At 45.9% G+C, this 19,892-nt stretch overlaps 1 protein-coding gene across 2 annotated transcripts in view; it reads left to right on the plus strand.

The window, feature by feature from the left end:
* LOC127923913 (zeta-sarcoglycan) overlaps window positions 1-15,940 on the plus strand; it is a 369,996-nt gene extending 354,056 nt beyond the window's left edge. Inside the window, exon 8 of one of the 2 annotated variants that reach the window (XM_052508121.1) lies at window positions 12,965-15,937. In XM_052508121.1, the coding sequence (XP_052364081.1) occupies window positions 12,965-13,168 (204 nt within the window). In that variant the 3' untranslated portion in view covers window positions 13,169-15,937. Of the gene's footprint in view, window positions 1-12,964 lie in introns of both variants that reach the window. The other variant, XM_052508122.1, reaches the window with a different exon arrangement.
* The last annotated feature ends 3,952 nt before the right edge of the window (window positions 15,941-19,892 follow it).

The following is a 19,892-nucleotide window of genomic DNA, read 5'->3' on the forward strand; positions in this document are numbered from 1 at the left end:
ACACACACACACACACACACACACACACACACACACACACACACACACACACACACGCTTCTAAAAGACCTACAGGACAGGCTTCCTTCATTGTTGTGTCTTTGTCCCCTCTGTCTGTGTGCATTATGCCGTCACTACAGCTGGACTAGGTCTCAGGTTTATTATGGAGGTCAGTACAGTACTAGGGTCTGTCACTACAGCTGGACGAGGTCTCAGGTTTATTATGGAGGTCAGTACAGTACTAGGGTCTGTCACTACAGCTGGACGAGGTCTCAGGTTTATTATGGAGGTCAGTACAGTACTAGGGTCTGTCACTACAGCTGGACGAGGTCTCAGGTTTATTATGGAGGTCAGTACAGTACTAGGGTCTGTCACTACAGCTGGACTAGGTCTCAGGTTTATTATGGAGGTCAGTACAGTACTAGGGTCTGTCACTACAGCTGGACTAGGTCTCAGGTTTATTGTGGTGGTCAGTACAGTACTATGGTCTGTCACTACAGCTGGACTAGGTCTCAGGTTTATTATGGAGGTCAGTACAGTACTATGGTCTGTCACTACAGCTGGACAAGGTCTCAGGTTTATTATGGAGGTCAGTACAGTACTAGGGTCTGTCACTACAGCTGGACGAGGTCTCAGGTTTATTATGGTGGTCAGTACAGTACTAGGGTCTGTCACTAGGTCTCAGGTTTATTATGGAGGTCAGTACAGTACTCGGGTCTGTCACTACAGCTGGACTAGGTCTCAGGTTTATTGTGGTGGTCAGTACAGTACTAGGGTCTGTCACTACAGCTGGACAAGGTCTCATGTTTATTATGGGGTCAGTACAGTACTAGGGTCTGTCACTACAGCTGGACTAGGTCTCAGGTTTATTATTATTTACTGTGCCCTATATAGTGCACTACTTTAGCCCTATGGGCCCTGGTCAATAGTAGTGCACTGCACTATATAGTACATAAGATTCCCTTTCAGACACAACCATAGCTTCCTCCTAAATGGTGTACTTGTGTGGATATTGCAACAGAGCCATGGATCTGTGACACCCTCGTCCCAACCCCTTGCTGGGGGATGTCACTTGTCTGTCTGGTAGTAGCTTCTGTCGCCGCTGTAGCCGCTAGGCAGCCATTTCTAGAACAATCTCTAGTATCCACAGTAGTTGAGGAACAATGCAGTCCAGTACAGTCATGATTCCCTTTGGCATCAATGTGGACAGACATGACCAGCTTTTCTAGAGCATTAGATCCTGTATTGTGTTTCTGTGGTTCTGTAGCTTCTGCAAATACTGTGTACAAAACATTAAGAACACCTTCCTAATATTGAATTGCAATATTTTGCCCTCAGAACAGCCTCTATGTGCTGGGTCATGGACTACAAGGTGTCAAAATGGTTCCACAGGGATGCTTGCCCACAGGAATGCAAACTGTTGAGGGTGAAAAACCCGGTAGCGTTGCAGTTCTTGACACACTCACACCGGTGTGCCTGGCACCTACTACCACACCCCGTTCAAAGGCACTTAAATCTTTTGTCTTGCCCGTTCACCCTCTGAATGACACACATACACAATCCATGTCTCAATTGTCTCAAGGCTCAGAAATCCTTCTTTAACCTGCCTCCTTCATCTACACTGATTGAAGTGGATTTAACAAGTGTCATCATCAATGGATCATAGCTTTCCCCTGGATTCACCTGGTCAGTCCATGTCATGGAGAGAGCAGGTGTTCCTAATGTTTTGTACACTCAGTGTATAGTCGTTTTGCCCCAGTTGTATGTAGGCTGAATGAATCCTAACTTGAGATGAATGTCAAGTGGGAATTTCTGTATTTTCATGAAAAATTTAGTTTAGCCCACACATATCTGAAGTTACGATTCACATACTCTTCCACTCTAAATTGATTTGATCTAACTTCTGTGATCTTTCTCTCTCTTGCTCTCTCTTTCTTGCTGTTCCTCGCTCGCTCACACACACACACACACACACACACACACACACACACACACACACACACACACACACACACACACACACACACACACACACACACACACACACACACACACACACACACACACACACACACACACACACACACACACCAACCTGTCCCCTTTCCCTCATATAAAACTTTGCCTTCACCCTATTTTACTTAACTTTCAGGGCTAAATTAGGCAAAAACAAGTTTTGAGGATAAACAGAGATGGCTCTTGAGTCTCTTGAGATGAGGACATCATTGGTGTTGCGGAGAGGGAAAGGAACATTAAACTCACAAGAGGGTTCGTCAGAGCTCTCCCCAACAGGCCCCCAGGTGCTGTGATTGCAGCATGCATCTTATCAGCATAAAATAACCTTAACACAATTTAAAGGAGGAGATTTCTTTCTGGTTCGATTAAATCCCCCCTCCCTTCATTAGCCTACTGCTCGATTGGCTTTGGGGTATTGGAATGAATCATCAATTATATCCCTGCACTTTTTAATACCATTTATAATTCATGAATTAGCTCTGTTTTAATTTTGCAACGATTCAATCTCAAAAGGGCGTCTTTGTGTGTTTGTCGACTGAGGGTGTTGTTGCATTGATGTGTTGATGGTGTGTGTGATGTTGTTGTGTGTTGATGGTGTGTGGCATGTGTTGTTGGTGTGTGTGTGTGTGTGTGTGGACCAGAATCATTTGTGTGTGTGAAAACTCCTGACCCATGTTATAGCCTGGAATGTTATATCATATCATTCAGCTACAAGTTGAGTTGGACCAGAATGATGGTGTTTGCATGATGGTGTGTGATGGGTGTGATGTTGTTGTGTGTGAGTTATATCATCTCATTCAGCTGATGCTACTAGGGACCAGAATCATTTGAAGAGGAAAAACTCCTGGCCCATGTTATAGCCTGGAGTTATATCATCTCATTCAGCTACAAGTAGGGACCAGAATAATTTGGAGAGGAAAAACTCCTGGCCCTAGTTATAGCCTGGAGTTATATCATATCATTCAGCTACAAGTAGGGACCAGAATCATTTGCAGAGGAAAAACTCCTGGCCCTTTAAAAAACTATTTGCACTCACAGTATCGTTATGTCCCAAATGGTACTCTATTCCCTATATAGTGTACTACTTTTGACTAGGGCCATATGGGGAATAGGGTGCCATTTGCCTCACACTAGTCAGAGAGACAGGTCTTTCCAGTGGTGCTGGTCCACATTTGTATCAGTGTGATTAATGGGACATTGTCTGAGTCAATGGAAACACTAGCTCCTCTCCATCCACTTCTTCCCATTTCCTCCATTGTCATGTGACATTCTTATGTAGGCTCATTCTGGGAGGGTAATGGACTGTGTAATGCACTCAGATGGTCCTAGTCATTTGTACCACCACCGTGATGTGTCTGTGTGCCTGCATGCTTGTGCACTCCCAGGCATCACCTCCGCAAAGGCACCACTTTCGTCCTTCAACTCCCCCTTCCTCCCATCCCCCCTGCCGACATGCTGAGACACTAAAAGGGTTTGGTTCAGGATACCTTCCTCCTCCTCTCTTCTCCCCCTCCTCTTCCCTCTCTCTCTCTTCTCCAGCTGCGTCGGGAGAAATCATCCATGAAAAATGTTTTGACCGCCTATAATTGCCCGTCCCTACTCGTTCAGGGTAGGAAGGAGGGGGTAGGCTAAGGAAGCTAGCATCTTCCCATAGACATGATGTGGAGGGGCTGCTAGCACTGCGCTAGCTGCTGTGACAAGGACTAATACTTACAGACACTTTCATTTGGGATGTGTGTCAACTCTAATCCTTTTATAAGCTGGCCCAAATGATTTCTGCTCCTCTCTTCCTCCGTTCAATTCTTTTTCAGTTTCCTATCTCTCCTTTTTGGGGTTATGGTATGATGACAGTGCAATATTAGGTGTTATTTGAGGTTTGTTGTTCCATTGTGGGTTGTTGTTGCTATGGAGAGGAGGTCCTGGGGAATCTGATTGGTTTAGAAACCCCCCGGTGCCAGTGATCTCTCCTCCCATAGGTAGAAAGGGCAGAGAGAGTAATTTCCCCTATCATGGAACAATATGCTAAAATCAAATCTCCCTGGAGTGTAATATCTAATACACAAACGCTATATATATCAAATCAAATGTTATTGGTCACATACACATGGTTAGCAGATGTTATTGCGAGTGTAGGGAAATGCTTATGCTTCTAGATCTGACAGTGCAGCAGCATCTAACACAACCTAATATCTAACAAATTCCACAACAAAACCTAATACACACAATCTAAACCCAGCAAAAAAATAAAATTCCCTTTTTCAGGAACCTGTCTTTCAAGGATAATATCGTAAAACTCCAAATAACTTCACAGATCTTCATTGTAAAGGGTTTAAACATTTAAACATGCTTGTTCAATGAGCCATAAACAATTAATGAACATGCACCTGTGGAACGGTCATTAAGACAACAACAACTTACAGACGGTAGGCAATTAAGGTCACAGTTATGAAAACTTAGGACACTAAAGAGGCCTTTATACTGACTCTGAAAAACACCAAAAGAAAAATGCCCAGGGTCCCTGCTCATCTGCGTGAACGTGCCTTAGGCATGCTGCAAGGAGGCATGAAGACTGCAGATGTGGCCAGGGCAATAAATGACAATGTCCATACTGTGAGACGCCTAAGACAGCGCTACAGGAAGACAGGATGCACAGGATCGGTACATCCGAACATAACACCTGCGGGACAGGTACAGGATAGCAACAACAACTGCCCGTGTTACACCAGGAATGCACAATCCCTCCATCAGTGCTCAGACTGTCCGCAATTGGTTGAGAGAGGCTGGACTGAGGGCTTGTAAGGCCTTGTAAGGCAGGTCCTCACCAGACATCACCAACAACAATGTTGCCTATGGGCACAAACCCAATGTCACTGGACCAAACAGGACTGGCAAAAAGTGCTCTTTACTGACGAGTCATTGTTTTGTCTCACCAGGGGTGATGGTTGGATTCACGTTTATTGTTGAAGGAATGAGCATTACACCGAGGCCTGTACTCTGGAGTGGGATCGATTTGGAGGTGGAGGTTCCGTCATGGTCTGGGGCGGTGTGTCACAGCATCATCTCGTTCTGTGTGTGATTTCCTGCAAGACAGGAATTTCAGTATTCTGCCATGGCCAGCAACGAGCCAGGATCTCTGGGAGGGCTAGGGCCATTCCCCCCAGACATTTACGGGAACTTGCAGGTGCCTTGGTGTAAGAGTTGGATAACATCTCACAGCAAGAACTGGCAAATCTGGTGGAGTCCATGAGGAGGAGATGCACTACAGTACTTAATGTAGCTGGTGGCCACACCAGATACTGACTGTTACTTTTGATTTTGACCCCCCCTTTGCTCAGGGACACATTATTCCATTTCTGTCACATGTCTGTGGAACTTGTTCAGTTTGTCTCAATTGTTGAATCTTGTTATGTTCATACAAATATTTACACATGTTAAGTTTGCTGAAAAGTTTGCTGAAAAAAACGCAGTTGACAGTGAGAGGACGTTTCGTTTTTTGCTGAGTTTAGTAGAGGTATAAAATATAAGGATGAGCAGTGATAGAGCGGCTAAGATGCAATAGATGATAAATAATAGATTCATATGATACGGTATAAAGTATATACATATGAGATGAGTAATGCGAGAAACGTAAACATTCTTAAAGTGACTTGTGTTCCATTTATTAAAGTGGCCAATGATATCAAATCTGTAGGTAGGCAGCCGCCTCTCAGTGCTAGTGATGGCTGTTTAACAATCTGATGGCCTTGAGATAGAAGCTGTTTTTCAGTCTCTTGGTCCCAGCATTGATGCACCTGGTGGTTATCAAGGACACCTTGATGATCTTTTTGGCCTTCCTGTGACATCGGGTGCTTTAGGTGTCCTGGAGGGCAAATAGTTTGCCCCCAGTGATGCGTTGTGCAGACCGCACCACCCTCTGGAGAGCCTTGCTTTTGAGGGCGGTGCAGTTGCTGTACCAAGCCGTGATAAAGCCTGACAGGATGCTCTCAATTGTGCATCTGTAAAAGTTTGTGAGGGTTTTTGGTGACAAGCCACATTTATTCAGCCTCCTGAGGTTGAAGAGGCGTTGTTGCGCCTTCTTCACCACACTGTCTGTGTGGGTTTGTCGGTGATGTCGGACACTGAGGAACTTAACAACCTTCTCTGGGGGTTCCATCAATGTGGGGGGGCCCCTTCCTGATGTCCACGATCATCTCTTTTGTTTTGCTGACATTGAGTGAGAGGTTATTTTACTGACACCACACTCCCAGGGCCCTCACCTCCTCCCTGTAGGCCGTCTCGTCGTTGTTGGTAATCAAGCCTACCACTGTAGTGTCGTCTGCAAACTTGATGATTTGAGATGGAGGTGTGAATGGCCACGCGGTCGTGGGTGAACAGGGGGTACAGGAGGGGACTGAGAACACAGCCTTGTGGGACCCCTGTGTTGAGGATCAGCGGGGTGGCGATGTTGTTTCCTACCTTCACCACCTGGGGGCTGCCCATCTGGAAGTCCAGGACCCAGCTGCACAGGACGACGTTGACACCCAGGGTCTCAAACTTAATGTTGAGTTTGGAGGGAACTATGGTGTTGAATGCTGAGCTGAAGTCAATGAACAGCATTCTTACTGTACGTAGGTATTCCTCTTGTCCAGATGGGATAGGGCAGTGTGCAGTGTGATGGCGATTGCATCGTCTGTGGACCTATTGGGGTGGTAAGCAAATTAGAGTGTGTCTAGAATAACAGGTAGGGTGGAGGTGATATGATCCTTGACTAGGGCTGGGCGATATGGGCGAAATATTATTACAAAATTGGATGGTATGACGGTATTTGACGGTGTTTTTAGTTTTTGAATAATTGAAGTTTTATATTTGCTTTGAGTAGTGAGTGATCCTTGCGTGGCAACACATACATTCAAGTTGATTTCATTGAGTATTTTTCCATTCTGATTGTTTATACTGTTCAAATCAACTTTTATCATTTCTGCATTTCTTGCAATCAATTGCAGTGGTGGGAAAAGTACCCAATTGTCGTCCTTGGACAAAAGTAAAGATACGTTAATAGAAAATGACTCAAGTAAAAGTGAAAGTCACCCAGTAAAATATTACTTGAGTAAAAGTCTAAAAGTATTTGGTTTTAAATATACTTAAGTATCAAAACTAAATGTAATTGCGAAAATAAACTTAAGTATCTAAATTAAAAGTATAAATCATTTCAAATTCCTTATATTAAGGAAACCAGATGGCTCCATTTCAAAAAAGAATCATTTACAAACATAACATATGCGTTTAGTGATTCCTCCAGATCAGAGGCAGTAGATGACCAGGGATGTTCTCTTGACAAGTGCGTGAGTTTGACAATTTTCCTGTCTTGCTAAGCATTCTGAAAAATGTAACTAGTACTTTTCGGTGTCAAGGAAAACGTACGGAGTAAAAAGTACAGTATTTTCTTTAGGAATGTAGTTTCCTAAGGGCTTGAAGCGATGCTGCCCTCTCTATCGGCGCCATCTTTTATTGGCCTTTATGAAATCCATAAACATATTTTGTTATTATTATTATATGAAGTTCTGTGAGACATAGCCATAATCAGACCTGAGGTATCCTGACCTGTTGCATCACTACCTGGTATGGCAACTGCTCGGCCTCCGACTGCAAGGCACTACAGAGGGTAGAGCGTACGGCCCAGTACATCACTGGGCCAAGCCTCCTGTCATCCAGGACCTCTATACCAGGAAGGCCCTAAAATGTTAAAATACTCCAGCCACCCTAGTCATAGACTGTTATTACCTTAATTACCTTGACTAATCTGTACCCCCGAACATTGACTCTGTACCTGTACCCCCTGTATATAGCCTCCACATTGACTCTGTACTTGTACCCCCTGTATATAGCCTCCACATTGACTCTGTACCTGTACCCCCTGTATATAGCCTCCACATTGACTCTGTACCTGTACCCCCTGTATATAGCCTCCACATTGACTCTGTAGCTGTACCCCCTGTATATAGCCTCCACATTGACTCTGTACCTGTACCCCTGTATATAGCCTCCACATTGACTCTGTACCTGTACCCCTGTATATAGCCTCCACATTGACTCTGTACCTGTACCCCTGTATATAGCCTCCACATTGACTCTGTACCTGTACCCCTGTATATAGCCTCCACATTGACTCTGTACCTGTACCCCTGTATATAGCCTCCACATTGACTCTGTACCTGTACCACCTGTATATAGCCTCCACATTGACTCTGTACCTGTACCCCCTGTATATAGCCTCCACATTGACTCTGTACCTGTACCCCCTGTATATAGCCTCCACATTGACTCTGTACCTGTACCCCCTGTATATAGCCTCCACATTGACTCTGTACCTGTACCACCTGTATATAGCCTCCACATTGACTCTGTACCTGTAACCCCTGTATATAGCCTCCACATTGACTCTGTACCTGTACCACCTGTATATAGCCTCCACATTGACTCTGTACCTGTACCACCTGTATATAGCCTCCACATTGACTCTGTACCTGTACCCCCTGTATATAGCCTCCACATTGACTCTGTACCTGTACCACCTGTATATAGCCTCCACATTGACTCTGTACCTGTACCACCTGTATATAGCCTCCACATTGACTCTGTACCTGTACCACCTGTATATAGCCTCCACATTGACTCTGTACCTGTACCCCCTGTATATAGCCTCCACATTGACTCTGTACCTGTACCACCTGTATATAGCCTCCACATTGACTCTGTACCTGTACCCCTGTATATAGCCTCCACATTGACTCTGTACCTGTACCCCTGTATATAGCCTCCACATTGACTCTGTACCTGTACCCCTGTATATAGCCTCCACATTGACTCTGTACCTGTACCACCTGTACATAGCCTCCACACTGACTCTGTACCTGTACCACCTGTATATAGCCTCCACATTGACTCTGTACCTGTACCCCTGTATATAGCCTCCACATTGACTCTGTACCTGTACCCCCTGTATATAGCCTCCACATGGATACCTGTATATAGCCTCCACATTGACTCTGTACCTGTACCCCCTGTATATAGCCTCCACATTGACTCTGTACCTGTACCCCCTGTATATAGCCTCCACATTGACTCTGTACCTGTACCACCTGTACATAGCCTCCACACTGACTCTGTACCTGTACCACCTGTATATAGCCTCGTTACTGTTATTTTACTGCTGCTCTTTATTATTTATTATTATTGTTTACTTAACACTTATGTTGGTTAAGGGCTTGTAAGTAAGCATTTCACTGTAAGGTCTACTCCACCTGTTGTATTCGGTGCATGTCACAAATACAATTTGATTTGATAATCAAGGACTTGGCCATTAGTTGACTGGTTGTGAATAGCATGTTAGTGCAGGGTTAAAACAAATATGTGCAACAGCGGGTGGTGCCCAATAAGAGGGGTGGAGAACTACAGTTTGATATGTACACAACTGTTGAAAGTTGATATTACTCTACGGTAGATCACCACTGCTCAACCTAGGGCCCTGTGTAATGCACAGGCATGCAACGTGCCTAGATTGGATGTTTCTTTTTCTGTCATATGGTCCAGCACCATCGCTTTCATTTTTAGTCAAATTCTCATTTCTGGTTAAGCCTTAAAATGCAGGATTAAATCTTGCAATGTCACATGATTGTGCAAAACACAGGGGCCTATTCCATGTTGCTTTGTGGTCTGGTGTTTTTCGACACAACCCTCAGGGACCACCCGTCATTTCACACATTGGATGTATTTCAACACGAGCACACCTGTGAAGTCAGCTAGCGGGCCAGGCCAGATCAGGCCAGTCCTGTGGAGTTACCTAGCTAGCGAGCAGATCAGGCCAGACCTGTGGAGTTCGCTAAAGGCCATGGCAGACCAGGCCAGACCTGTGGAGTAAGCTAACGGCCATGGCAGACCAGGCCAGACCTGTGGAGTTCGCTAACGGTCATGGCAGACCAGGCCAGACCCGTGGAGTTTGCTAACGGCCATGGCAGACCAGGCCAGACCTGTGGAGTTACCTAGCTAGCGAGCAGATCAGGCCAGACCTGTGGAGTTAGCTAACGGCCATGGCAGACCAGGCCAGACCTGTGGAGTAAGCTAACGGCCATGGCAGACCAGGCCAGACCTGTGGAGTTAGCTAACGGTCATGGCAGACCAGGCCAGACCTGTGGAGTTTGCTAACGGCATGGCAGACCATGGCAGACCAGGCCAGACCTGTGGAGTTACCAGCTAGCGAGCAGATCAGGCCAGACCTGTGGAGTTAGCTAACGGCCATGGCAGACCAGGCCAGACCTGTGGAGTAAGCTAACGGCCATGGCAGACCAGGCCAGACCTGTGGAGTTCGCTAACGGTCATGGCAGACCAGGCCAGACCCGTGGAGTTTGCTAACGGCCATGGCAGACCAGGCCAGACCTGTGGAGTTACCTAGCTAGCGAGCAGATCAGGCCAGACCTGTGGAGTTAGCTAACGGCCATGGCAGACCAGGCCAGACCTGTGGAGTTAGCTAACGGCCATGGCAGACCAGGCCAGACCTGTGGAGTTCGCTAACGGCCATGGCAGACCAGGCCAGACCTGTGGAGTTAGCTAACGGCCATGGAAGACCAGGTCAGACCTGTGGAGTTACCTAGCTAGCGAGCAGATCAGGCCAGACCTGTGGAGTTCGCTAAAGGCCATGGCAGACCAGGCCAGACCTGTGGAGTAAGCTAACGGCCATGGCAGACCAGGCCAGACCTGTGGAGTTCGCTAACGGTCATGGCAGACCAGGCCAGACCCGTGGAGTTTGCTAACGGCCATGGCAGACCAGGCCAGACCTGTGGAGTTACCTAGCTAGCGAGCAGATCAGGCCAGACCTGTGGAGTTAGCTAACGGCCATGGCAGACCAGGCCAGACCTGTGGAGTAAGCTAACGGCCATGGCAGACCAGGCCAGACCTGTGGAGTTCGCTAACGGTCATGGCAGACCAGGCCAGACCCGTGGAGTTTGCTAACGGCCATGGCAGACCAGGCCAGACCTGTGGAGTTACCTAGCTAGCGAGCAGATCAGGCCAGACCTGTGGAGTTAGCTAACGGCCATGGCAGACCAGGCCAGACCTGTGGAGTTAGCTAACGGCCATGGCAGACCAGGCCAGACCTGTGGAGTTCGCTAACGGCCATGGCAGACCAGGCCAGACCTGTGGAGTTAGCTAACGGCCATGGAAGACCAGGTCAGACCTGTGGAGTTACCTAGCTAGCGAGCAGATCAGGCCAGACCTGTGGAGTTAGCTAACGGCCAGGGCAGACCAGGCCAGACCTGTGGAGTTAGCTAACGGCCAGGGCAGACCAGGCCAGACCTGTGGAGTTAGCTAACGGCCATGGCAGACCAGGCCAGACCTGTGGAGTTTGCTAATGGCCATGGAAGACCAGGCCAGACCTGTGGAGTTAGCTAACGGCCATGGCAGACCAGGTCAGACCTGTGGAGTTACCTAGCTAGCGAGCAGATCAGGCCAGACCTGTGGAGTTAGCTAACGGCCAGGGCAGACCAGGCCAGACCTGTGGAGTTAGCTAACGGCCAGGGCAGACCAGGCCAGACCTGTGGAGTTAGCTAACGGCCATGGCAGACCAGGCCAGACCTGTGGACTATGCACTATTAGTGGTGCTCCAGGTAATCAAAGGAAAGAAGATAAACATGGCGGCTGCTGCCGTCTCTGATCCATCATCATGCTGGAGGGAGGGAGTCAGGGAGGGAGGAGTGTGTCTGGGCTTTTGTTTGTGTTTACGCTGGTGGAGATATGCCCTGTCAGCTCACGGAGACACCATTACTTACACTAATTGGTTCGCCACCGCAGGCTTATATCTGAATACCGGCGCTCTCTTCCCTGGTTCCTACACTTTCCCTCTCTCTCTTTATTTCTCTCTCTCTCTCTCTCTGCAATGTCACTCTCTCCATTTAGTATATTTCTCTTTTCTCCTTCATCATGAAAATGGGGTACATCAATGATGGTGGGTAAATGCCGGGAGAGATTACCTGGTAGCGAGCTACTTAAGGCTGTCAAGGAGTGCTCTTGTTACTTTATACTTAGATAAATACAGATATAAATAAATAAATGGATAAATGAGTAAATATCCGTCAATAAATAAGAGGGGATCTAATGAGTTCTAAGTTGATCGCTGCCTGTTTCAATCGCAATACCAGGAGCACTCAGCTTTTGAAATACAAATCTCTCTATCCCTCTTTCTTCCCCTCTCTCTCTCCCTCTCTCTCTCTTTATATTTCTCTCTCTCCTTCTCACTCTCGTCCCTCCATTGCGTCGTTAGTGGTGTGTATGACACTTCATAAACGATACACACTCCTAGTGAAGGCTCTTCTAATGGAGTGTATGGTGCTCATTACTCGGGGAGAGGAGATGCTACTGACTGACTGCTGCTGGTGCTTCTGCACAGGTGTTTTCTCTTGACAGATGGAGAGGCCATGGTCGCATAAGGGTGTTGAACTCAGAAATAGAATCCATAGAAAGGGCTTGGAACCTCTAACCCTGGCAATTTGACTGGTAAACTCATGGGTACTCTCGCAATGGCTGCCTGGTATTGTGATAATTTCCATGGTAATTCCATTCTGTTTCTATGGTTTAACTGGACAGGAAGTGTCTGTCCTCTGGCGGCCAATTTAGAGAGACTGTATTATACGAGTGTCACGACATGGAGAGCTAGATAGTGCAGGAGTGAGTAACCATTAAGTGACTAGAATGACCTTAGTCTGTCTGTCTGTCTGTCTGTCTGTCTGTCTGTCTGTCTGTCTGTCTGTCTGTCTGTCTGTCTCTGTCTGTCTGTCTGTCTGTCTGTCTGTCTGTCTGTCTGTCTGTCTGTCTGTCTGTCTGTCTGTCTGTCTGTCTGTCTGTCTCTGTCTTTATTCACTTCCTTCTGTTTTATATCTTATATCTTATTGTCCTTCTTTCTTTTTCTTTCACTCTCCAGATCTTTTTAGATTCCAACACAATTCGTCTGGGGAACATTCCTCACGGGACAGCGGCAGACCCGCTGCACGGGGCGCCGGGCACCACGTACCCCAAACAGACTGTGTACGAGCTGTGCGTGTGCCCAAGCGGCAAGCTCTACCTGTCCCCGGCTGAGAAGGGCTCCACCTGCCAGACGACCAGCAACGTGTGTCTGTGGAGCTGAGAGGGGGGGGGGCCAGCAGACCGCTGAACACCAGAAAGGCCTTCCCCTCATTAGGATCCCAGTCCAGGATACCAGGACCCCAACAGACCCTGATCCCTATCCATACTGTTCCCCATCCATACTGATCCCCATCAATACTGATCCCCATCCATACTGATCCCCATCCATACTGATCCCCATCCATACTGATCCCCGTCCATCGATAGATTTACTTTCTTTGACAGACATTCTTCATTTTCTTTCTTTCCCTGTGGTCACTCTCTCTTTCTCTCTTTCTCATCTCTCTCTTTCTCTCTTTCTCATCTCTCTCTTTCTCTCTTTCTCATCTCTCTCTTTCTCATCTCTCTCTTTCTCATCTCTCTCTTTCTCATCTCTCTCTTTCTCTCTTTCTCATCTCTCTCTTTCTCATCTCTCTATTTCTCTCTTTCTCATCTCTCTCTTTCTCATCTCTCTCTTTCTCTCGTTCTCATCTCTCTCTTTCTCTCGTTCTCATCTCTCTCTTTCTCATCTCTCTCTTTCTCTCTCTCATCTCTCTATTTCTCATCTCTCTCTTTCTCTCGTTCTCATCTCTCTCTTTCTCTCGTTCTCATCTCTCTCTTTCTCATCTCTCTCTTTCTCATCTCTCTCTTTCTCATCTCTCTATTTCTCTCTTTCTCATCTCTCTCTTTCTCATCTCTCTCTTTCTCATCTCTCTCTTTCTTTTTTCTCTTCTTCCTTCTTTCTTTGTATTACTTTTCCTCTTCCTCTCTGTCAGTTGTTATTTCTTTCTCTTACCCTCTCTGTCGTTCTCTCTCCTGCTCTCTTTCTCCTCCCTTCGTCATCTCTCTCTCACAATCCTCCCACACAAAGAAGAAAAATCAGGAATCCCTTGAAAAATGAGGCTTGGGGAAAAAGCCCCTTCTTCCAAAATTTTGATGGAACAAAAAAACGATATAAAGTGACAATTTGTTTTCTCCTTTTTTTTCTATTTTTCTATCGTTCTCAGATGGGGAATGAGTGTTGCGCCGCCGCCGGGCCGAACTTGAACCGAGAGATTTGCGTGGACTGATTTGTTTTTCTAAGAAAGCGATACACAGGTGCCTTTGCTATTGTTGGTAAAGCACATCACCTCCAACGTTCTCATCCTCTTCAATGGACCATCGTTAACTCACTGGAAAACTAACTGTCTTTGGCTCAAAGCCTTGTCCAAATCTCTATACAGACTTCAAGTACAGTTCTTTTTTTTTTCTTCTGATGTTTTCTTGATAAAAAAAAGCACAAAATTATGCCATGTATATAACAATACCAATAAAATGAAAAATAAAACTATATTGTTTTATAAACACATCCTGAATCTGGGAATGCTCCAAGGTTGACTTTCTACTTTTTAATTTGAAGTGCTATGGTCATGTGTATGTTCTACATTTTGAGGTTGTGGCCAATTTCCCTGCTCTGAAATCATGGTCTAATGTAACATATAAAGTAATATTACAACAAAGTGCAGTGATTCTCCTTTGTCTGTCAGAGCTGAATCACTAATCACTATCACTTATTTTACCAGGTAAGTTGACACAACACATTCTCATTCACAGCAACGACGTGGGGAATAGTTACAGGGGAGAGGAGTGAGGATGAATGAGCCAATTTGAAGCTGGGGATGATTAGGTGGCCATGATGGTATGAGGGACAGATTGGGAATCTAGCCAGGACACCAGGGTTAACACCCCTACTCTATGATAAGTGACATGGGATCTTTAATGACCACAGAGAGCCAGGACACCCGTTTAACATCCCGTCCAAAATATGGCACCTGACATAGGGCAATGTCCCCTTCACTGCCCTGGGGTAGCATCACCATGGAAAGTATTCGACTACAAATAAAAATATTTTAGGCTTTTAATTTATTGAACAATACAGACTTACCATATAAGGTTGGTATACCCAATCTGATATTTATTTGATTAGGATGATATACTCATTTTACCCTCACAGGACTCCAGTACGTCCCACTTCTGCCACATTAAGGTTCCCTCATACAGCCTCCATCCAATCAGGATGCCCTCTGACAGTAGCAACAGCAACGTTTGGCCAGTCTGGAAACAACAGTTGGGTTTGTTGTGAGATGGGACTGGGGCCAGGATTCAAACCAAATGCGCCGACATTGCACTACACTTGACTTTTATTGAAGGTAATTTCACTGACTTTCACAGAGATCGTTTTTGCGGTAAACACAGCAGATACCGGCTTAAACATAAATGACCTTTTTCAAGTCAAATGTAGTGCGATGTAGGAGCCTTGTGGTTTGTTTGAATCCCCTTCCCAGTCTCTTTTGAGTCTTGGTCAAAAGTAAGGAAACTGGGGAGAGTTTATAGTTCTGATATTTAACTATCCAACTACAAACAATATGGACACAATATGTTATTTAAGCATTAAGTCAATATATTGATTAAAAAAAGCTATTTATTCAAATTCACATGTATGTAAATACACAACCACATGTTTTAATAATGATTTAAAGGTATATATAAATATATATATATATTTTCTTAGATTTTATGCAATGTGTTTGTAAGATTGTTGTAAAATGGCAATATTATCCAATGACAAAATGTGTTTTGAGTTTTATTTCCTGTTGTACGCTAACTGTTTTCCTGCTTCCTTTGCATCCCAACCAGACGGTTGAAGATCTAGACATAGAAACGTACAAGGTGACTCCGGTCATAAGCCATAGCCTTTGGTCGATTCATCAAGTGGTGGTATGAGAATAACGGTGGACATAATGAAACGTCTTTATTTGGGAGAAGAAATGTAAACGTTCTGCCATTGGTTTGTTCCCCACGGCAGTTACGTATACTGCACAGTAGATGACGTGAAACGGTCAACAGTGAGTAGTCATTTTAAAAGACGTCAATCTCAACAATGCCACCAGGCCAGGGCCTAACATGTATTTAATACCAGAGTGAAACAACAGTGGGTCAGTTTCAGTGTCAGTTAGACACTCGCTCCACTTTGCTTTTAAAGCCGCCAATGTTCTCCACTTGATCATATCAAATGTCACTTTTTCATCGTCTGTTTCAGTGTCACATTATGTGAACAATGTCATGTTATTGAACGGGAAAATGACAAGGAAGCAAAGACTCTTTCCTTCCCTTTTTCCTTCTTGCCATCTTTCTAACTCTCGCTCTTTCTTTATTTCTTTCCCTCCCCCTCTCCCTTCCCTCCGCCCCCCTCTCCCTTCCCTCCGCCCCTCCCCCTCTCCCTCCCCTCCCCTCTCCCTTCCCTCCGCCCCCCCCCCCTTTCTCTCTGTGTTTTTTATTGGGATTTTGAAATGAGGTGTCGGGGGATGAGTCAAATTTACCCCAAAATAGGACATCTTCATAAAACCATGAGGTCAGCCGCACTGGTGATGTGGTCTCTTCTTCTTTTCCACACTCTCTCTGTTTACCACCTCTTCAGGAGATCACTGGTGATGGGAGGATGGACGATGGGAGGATGGGAAGAAGGGGGGATGGGAGGATGGGAAGAAGGGGGATGGGAGGATGGACGATGGGAGGATGGGAAGAAGGGGGGATGGGAGGATGGACGATGGGAGGATGGGAAGAAGGGGGGATGGGAGGATGGATGATGGGAGGATGGGAAGAAGGGGGGATGGGAGGATGGGAAGAAGGGGGGATGGGAGGATGGACGATGGGAGGATGGGAAGAAGGGGGATGGGAGGATGGACGATGGGAGGATGGGAAGATAAAACGGATGGGAAGATGGAAGAAGAGAGGATGGGAAGAAGGGGGGATGGGAATATTGGAAGATGGGAAGATGGAAGGATGGGAAAAAGGGAGAAAGGGAGGATGAGAAGATGGGAGAATGGGAGGATGAGACGATAGGGAGGATGAGAAGATGGGAAGAAGGGAGGATGAGAAAATGGGAGGATTGGGAGAATGAGAAGATGGGAGGATGAGAAGAAGGGAGAATGGGAGGATGAGAAGATGGGAAGAAGGGAGGATGAGGAGATGGGAGGATTGGGGGATGAGAAGATGGGAGGATGAGAAGAAGGGAAGAAGGGAGGATGAGGAGATGGGAGGATTGGGAGGATGAGAAGATGGGAGGATGAGAAGAAGGGAGAATGGGAGGATGAGGAGATGGGAAGATTGGGAGGATGAGAAGATGGGAGGATGAGAAGAAGGGAGAATGGGAGGATGAGAAGATGGGAAGAAGGGAGGATGAGGAGATGGGAGGATTGGGGGATGAGAAGATGGGAGGATGAGAAGAAGGGAAGAAGGGAAGAAGGGAGGATGAGGAGATGGGAGGATTGGGAGGATGAGAAGATGGGAGGATGGGAGGATGAGAAGAAGGGAGAATGGGAGGATGAGAAGATGGGAAGAAGGGAGGATGAGAAGATGGGAGGATGATAAGAAGGGATAGTGGAAGTTGTTTTTTCTGAAGTAATGAGGTCAAACAACTGCTTTAGTAAAGTTATGTGATTTCTAATCTAGGGAACTATATTGGCTGTCATAGGTGGGTTGGCGTGGGTGGGCGCATATTTGTGTGTACGTGCGCACATATTTGCTTGTTTGCTTCCCTGCATGCGTGTATCCATGCAGTTACATTTGCATACTTGGCCACAAACACACATACAATACCTGTGTGTGTTTGCACAAAAATCATTGCCATAAAGTGTGCTGAATGACCTAAGCTGTGCTGTGCTCACACTGGTCTCATTGACAATTCATGGTGTGCTCTGTCTGTCTGGCAGTGGAGAGTACCGCTCAGAGATATGGTCCAGACTTGGCACTCTTCTGTCTAACTCTGAATAATTTAACACTACCTTAATCCACATGACACGAGTGATTCTCTCTTTCTGATTGGATCAGCTTGAGTTTTCTCTTCATGTCTGGACTTAGACAGGTCTGTGGTTGGTGGAGGACACTGGGAGAATAGTATGTTTTGCTTTCTAGGCTGGAGTGCTTTTGTTTGAGCCCCTCAGGAGAGAAGGGAGAGGCACTTGGAGCATCTTGTACTCTAGGACAAGGGTTCCCAAACTGGATCCTGGCCTCCCGGGGGCATGTTTTGGTTTCTTCCCTAGCACTGTACAGCTGATTCAAATAACCAACTCATTATCAAGCTTTGATGATTTGAATCAGCTGTGTTGTGCCAAGGCAAAAACCCCAGGAGGTGTCTCATGACCGCTTTTGGGAACCTCTGCTATAGGATGTGTCTTGGGACAAGGGATAGTCATGTCCACAGAACCTATTTTGATTCATACACACACTCATATTGGTACACACAAGTGTAGCCTCAGACATATCATGGTATGTCACATAGGTGTTCATGATTGTGGACTAACAAAACGTCTTATCTCTTCCAACACACAGACACACATATGCTCTCGCTCTCTCCCTTTCTCTCTCTCTTTCTCTCTTTTTCTCTCTAAGATGACAGTGGCAGGATGATGAATGCAGATTTGCATCACAGCCTAGCTGCTCCCAGGCCAGCGGTGCAGAGATAGAGGAGAGTAGACAGAATAATGTTCTGTCATTTCCTCTTAACACTCAAATCAAATGTTATTTGTCACGTGCTTTGTAAACAACAGGTTTAGACTAACAGTGGAATGCTTAAGGGCCCTTTTCGACAATGGAGAGAGAGAAATTGAGAAAAAGTAACACAAGGAATAGATACACAATGAGAAACGATAACTTGTCTATATACACGGGGTACTGAGTTGATGTGCATTGGTACGAAGTAACTGAGGTAGATGTGTAAATATGTGTAGGGGTCAAGTGACATGGCAACATGATGAACAATAAACAGCAGCAGCAGTGAATGAGTCAAAAGAGTTAGTATACAAAGGGTCAATGCAGAAAGAGTCAATAGTTAACCAATAACTACCCGGATTAAGTATGTATCAGTCTTATTGCTTGGGGGTAGAAGCTGTTCAGGGCCCTGTTGGTTCCAGACTTGCTGCGTCGGTACCGCTTGCCATGCGTTAGTAGAGAGAACAGTCTATGACTTGGGGTGGCTGGAGTCTTTTGACCATTTTTAGGGCCTTCCTCTGACACCGCCTGGTATAGAGGTCCTGGATGGCAGGGAGCTCTGCCTCCGTGATGTACTGGCCCGTGCGCACTACCCTCTGTAGCGCCTTGCGGTCGGGTGCCAAGCATGTGCCATACCAAGTGGTGATGCAGTCAAGACGCTGTAGAACTTTTTGAGGGTCTGGGAGCCCATGCCGAAATTGTTTCAGCCTCCTGAGGGGGACGATTTGAGATTGTCGTGCTTTCTTTAAAAGGACACCAAGGAACGTGAAGCTCTCGGCCCGCTGTCGGCCTCCATTTCCTGTAGTCCACGATCAGCACCTTTTTCTTGCTGACTGTTGTGGATATTATAAAATAAGGATTTGCTGGAGACCAAGTCAAACTAAGATGATTTATATCAGAGCACAGAAGGAACAGTTACACAGTGCAGTGTAGACAGTCTGAATCCTGAAGCATTGGGTGGTAAGCACATATCTTTATAGTTTCCTGTTCTTGGGCGGGACTTTATCTATACAAAGACGCAGGTACAAGCTGGTTTGCAACACATGATGATATTCCCAAGAACAGGAGATTATAATAGGACCGTTTCACACAGTATTGCAAGGTCAGACGCATACTCATTTATTTGTTACTTTTATTTTTTACTTATCTATTTTTTACTTAACGCTTATTTTTCTTAAAACTGCATTGTTGGTTAAGGGTTTGTAAGTAAGCATTTC

This window comes from Oncorhynchus keta, unplaced genomic scaffold, assembly GCF_023373465.1.
Source record: "Oncorhynchus keta strain PuntledgeMale-10-30-2019 unplaced genomic scaffold, Oket_V2 Un_contig_3376_pilon_pilon, whole genome shotgun sequence".
Classification (NCBI taxonomy): Eukaryota; Metazoa; Chordata; class Actinopteri; order Salmoniformes; family Salmonidae; genus Oncorhynchus; species Oncorhynchus keta.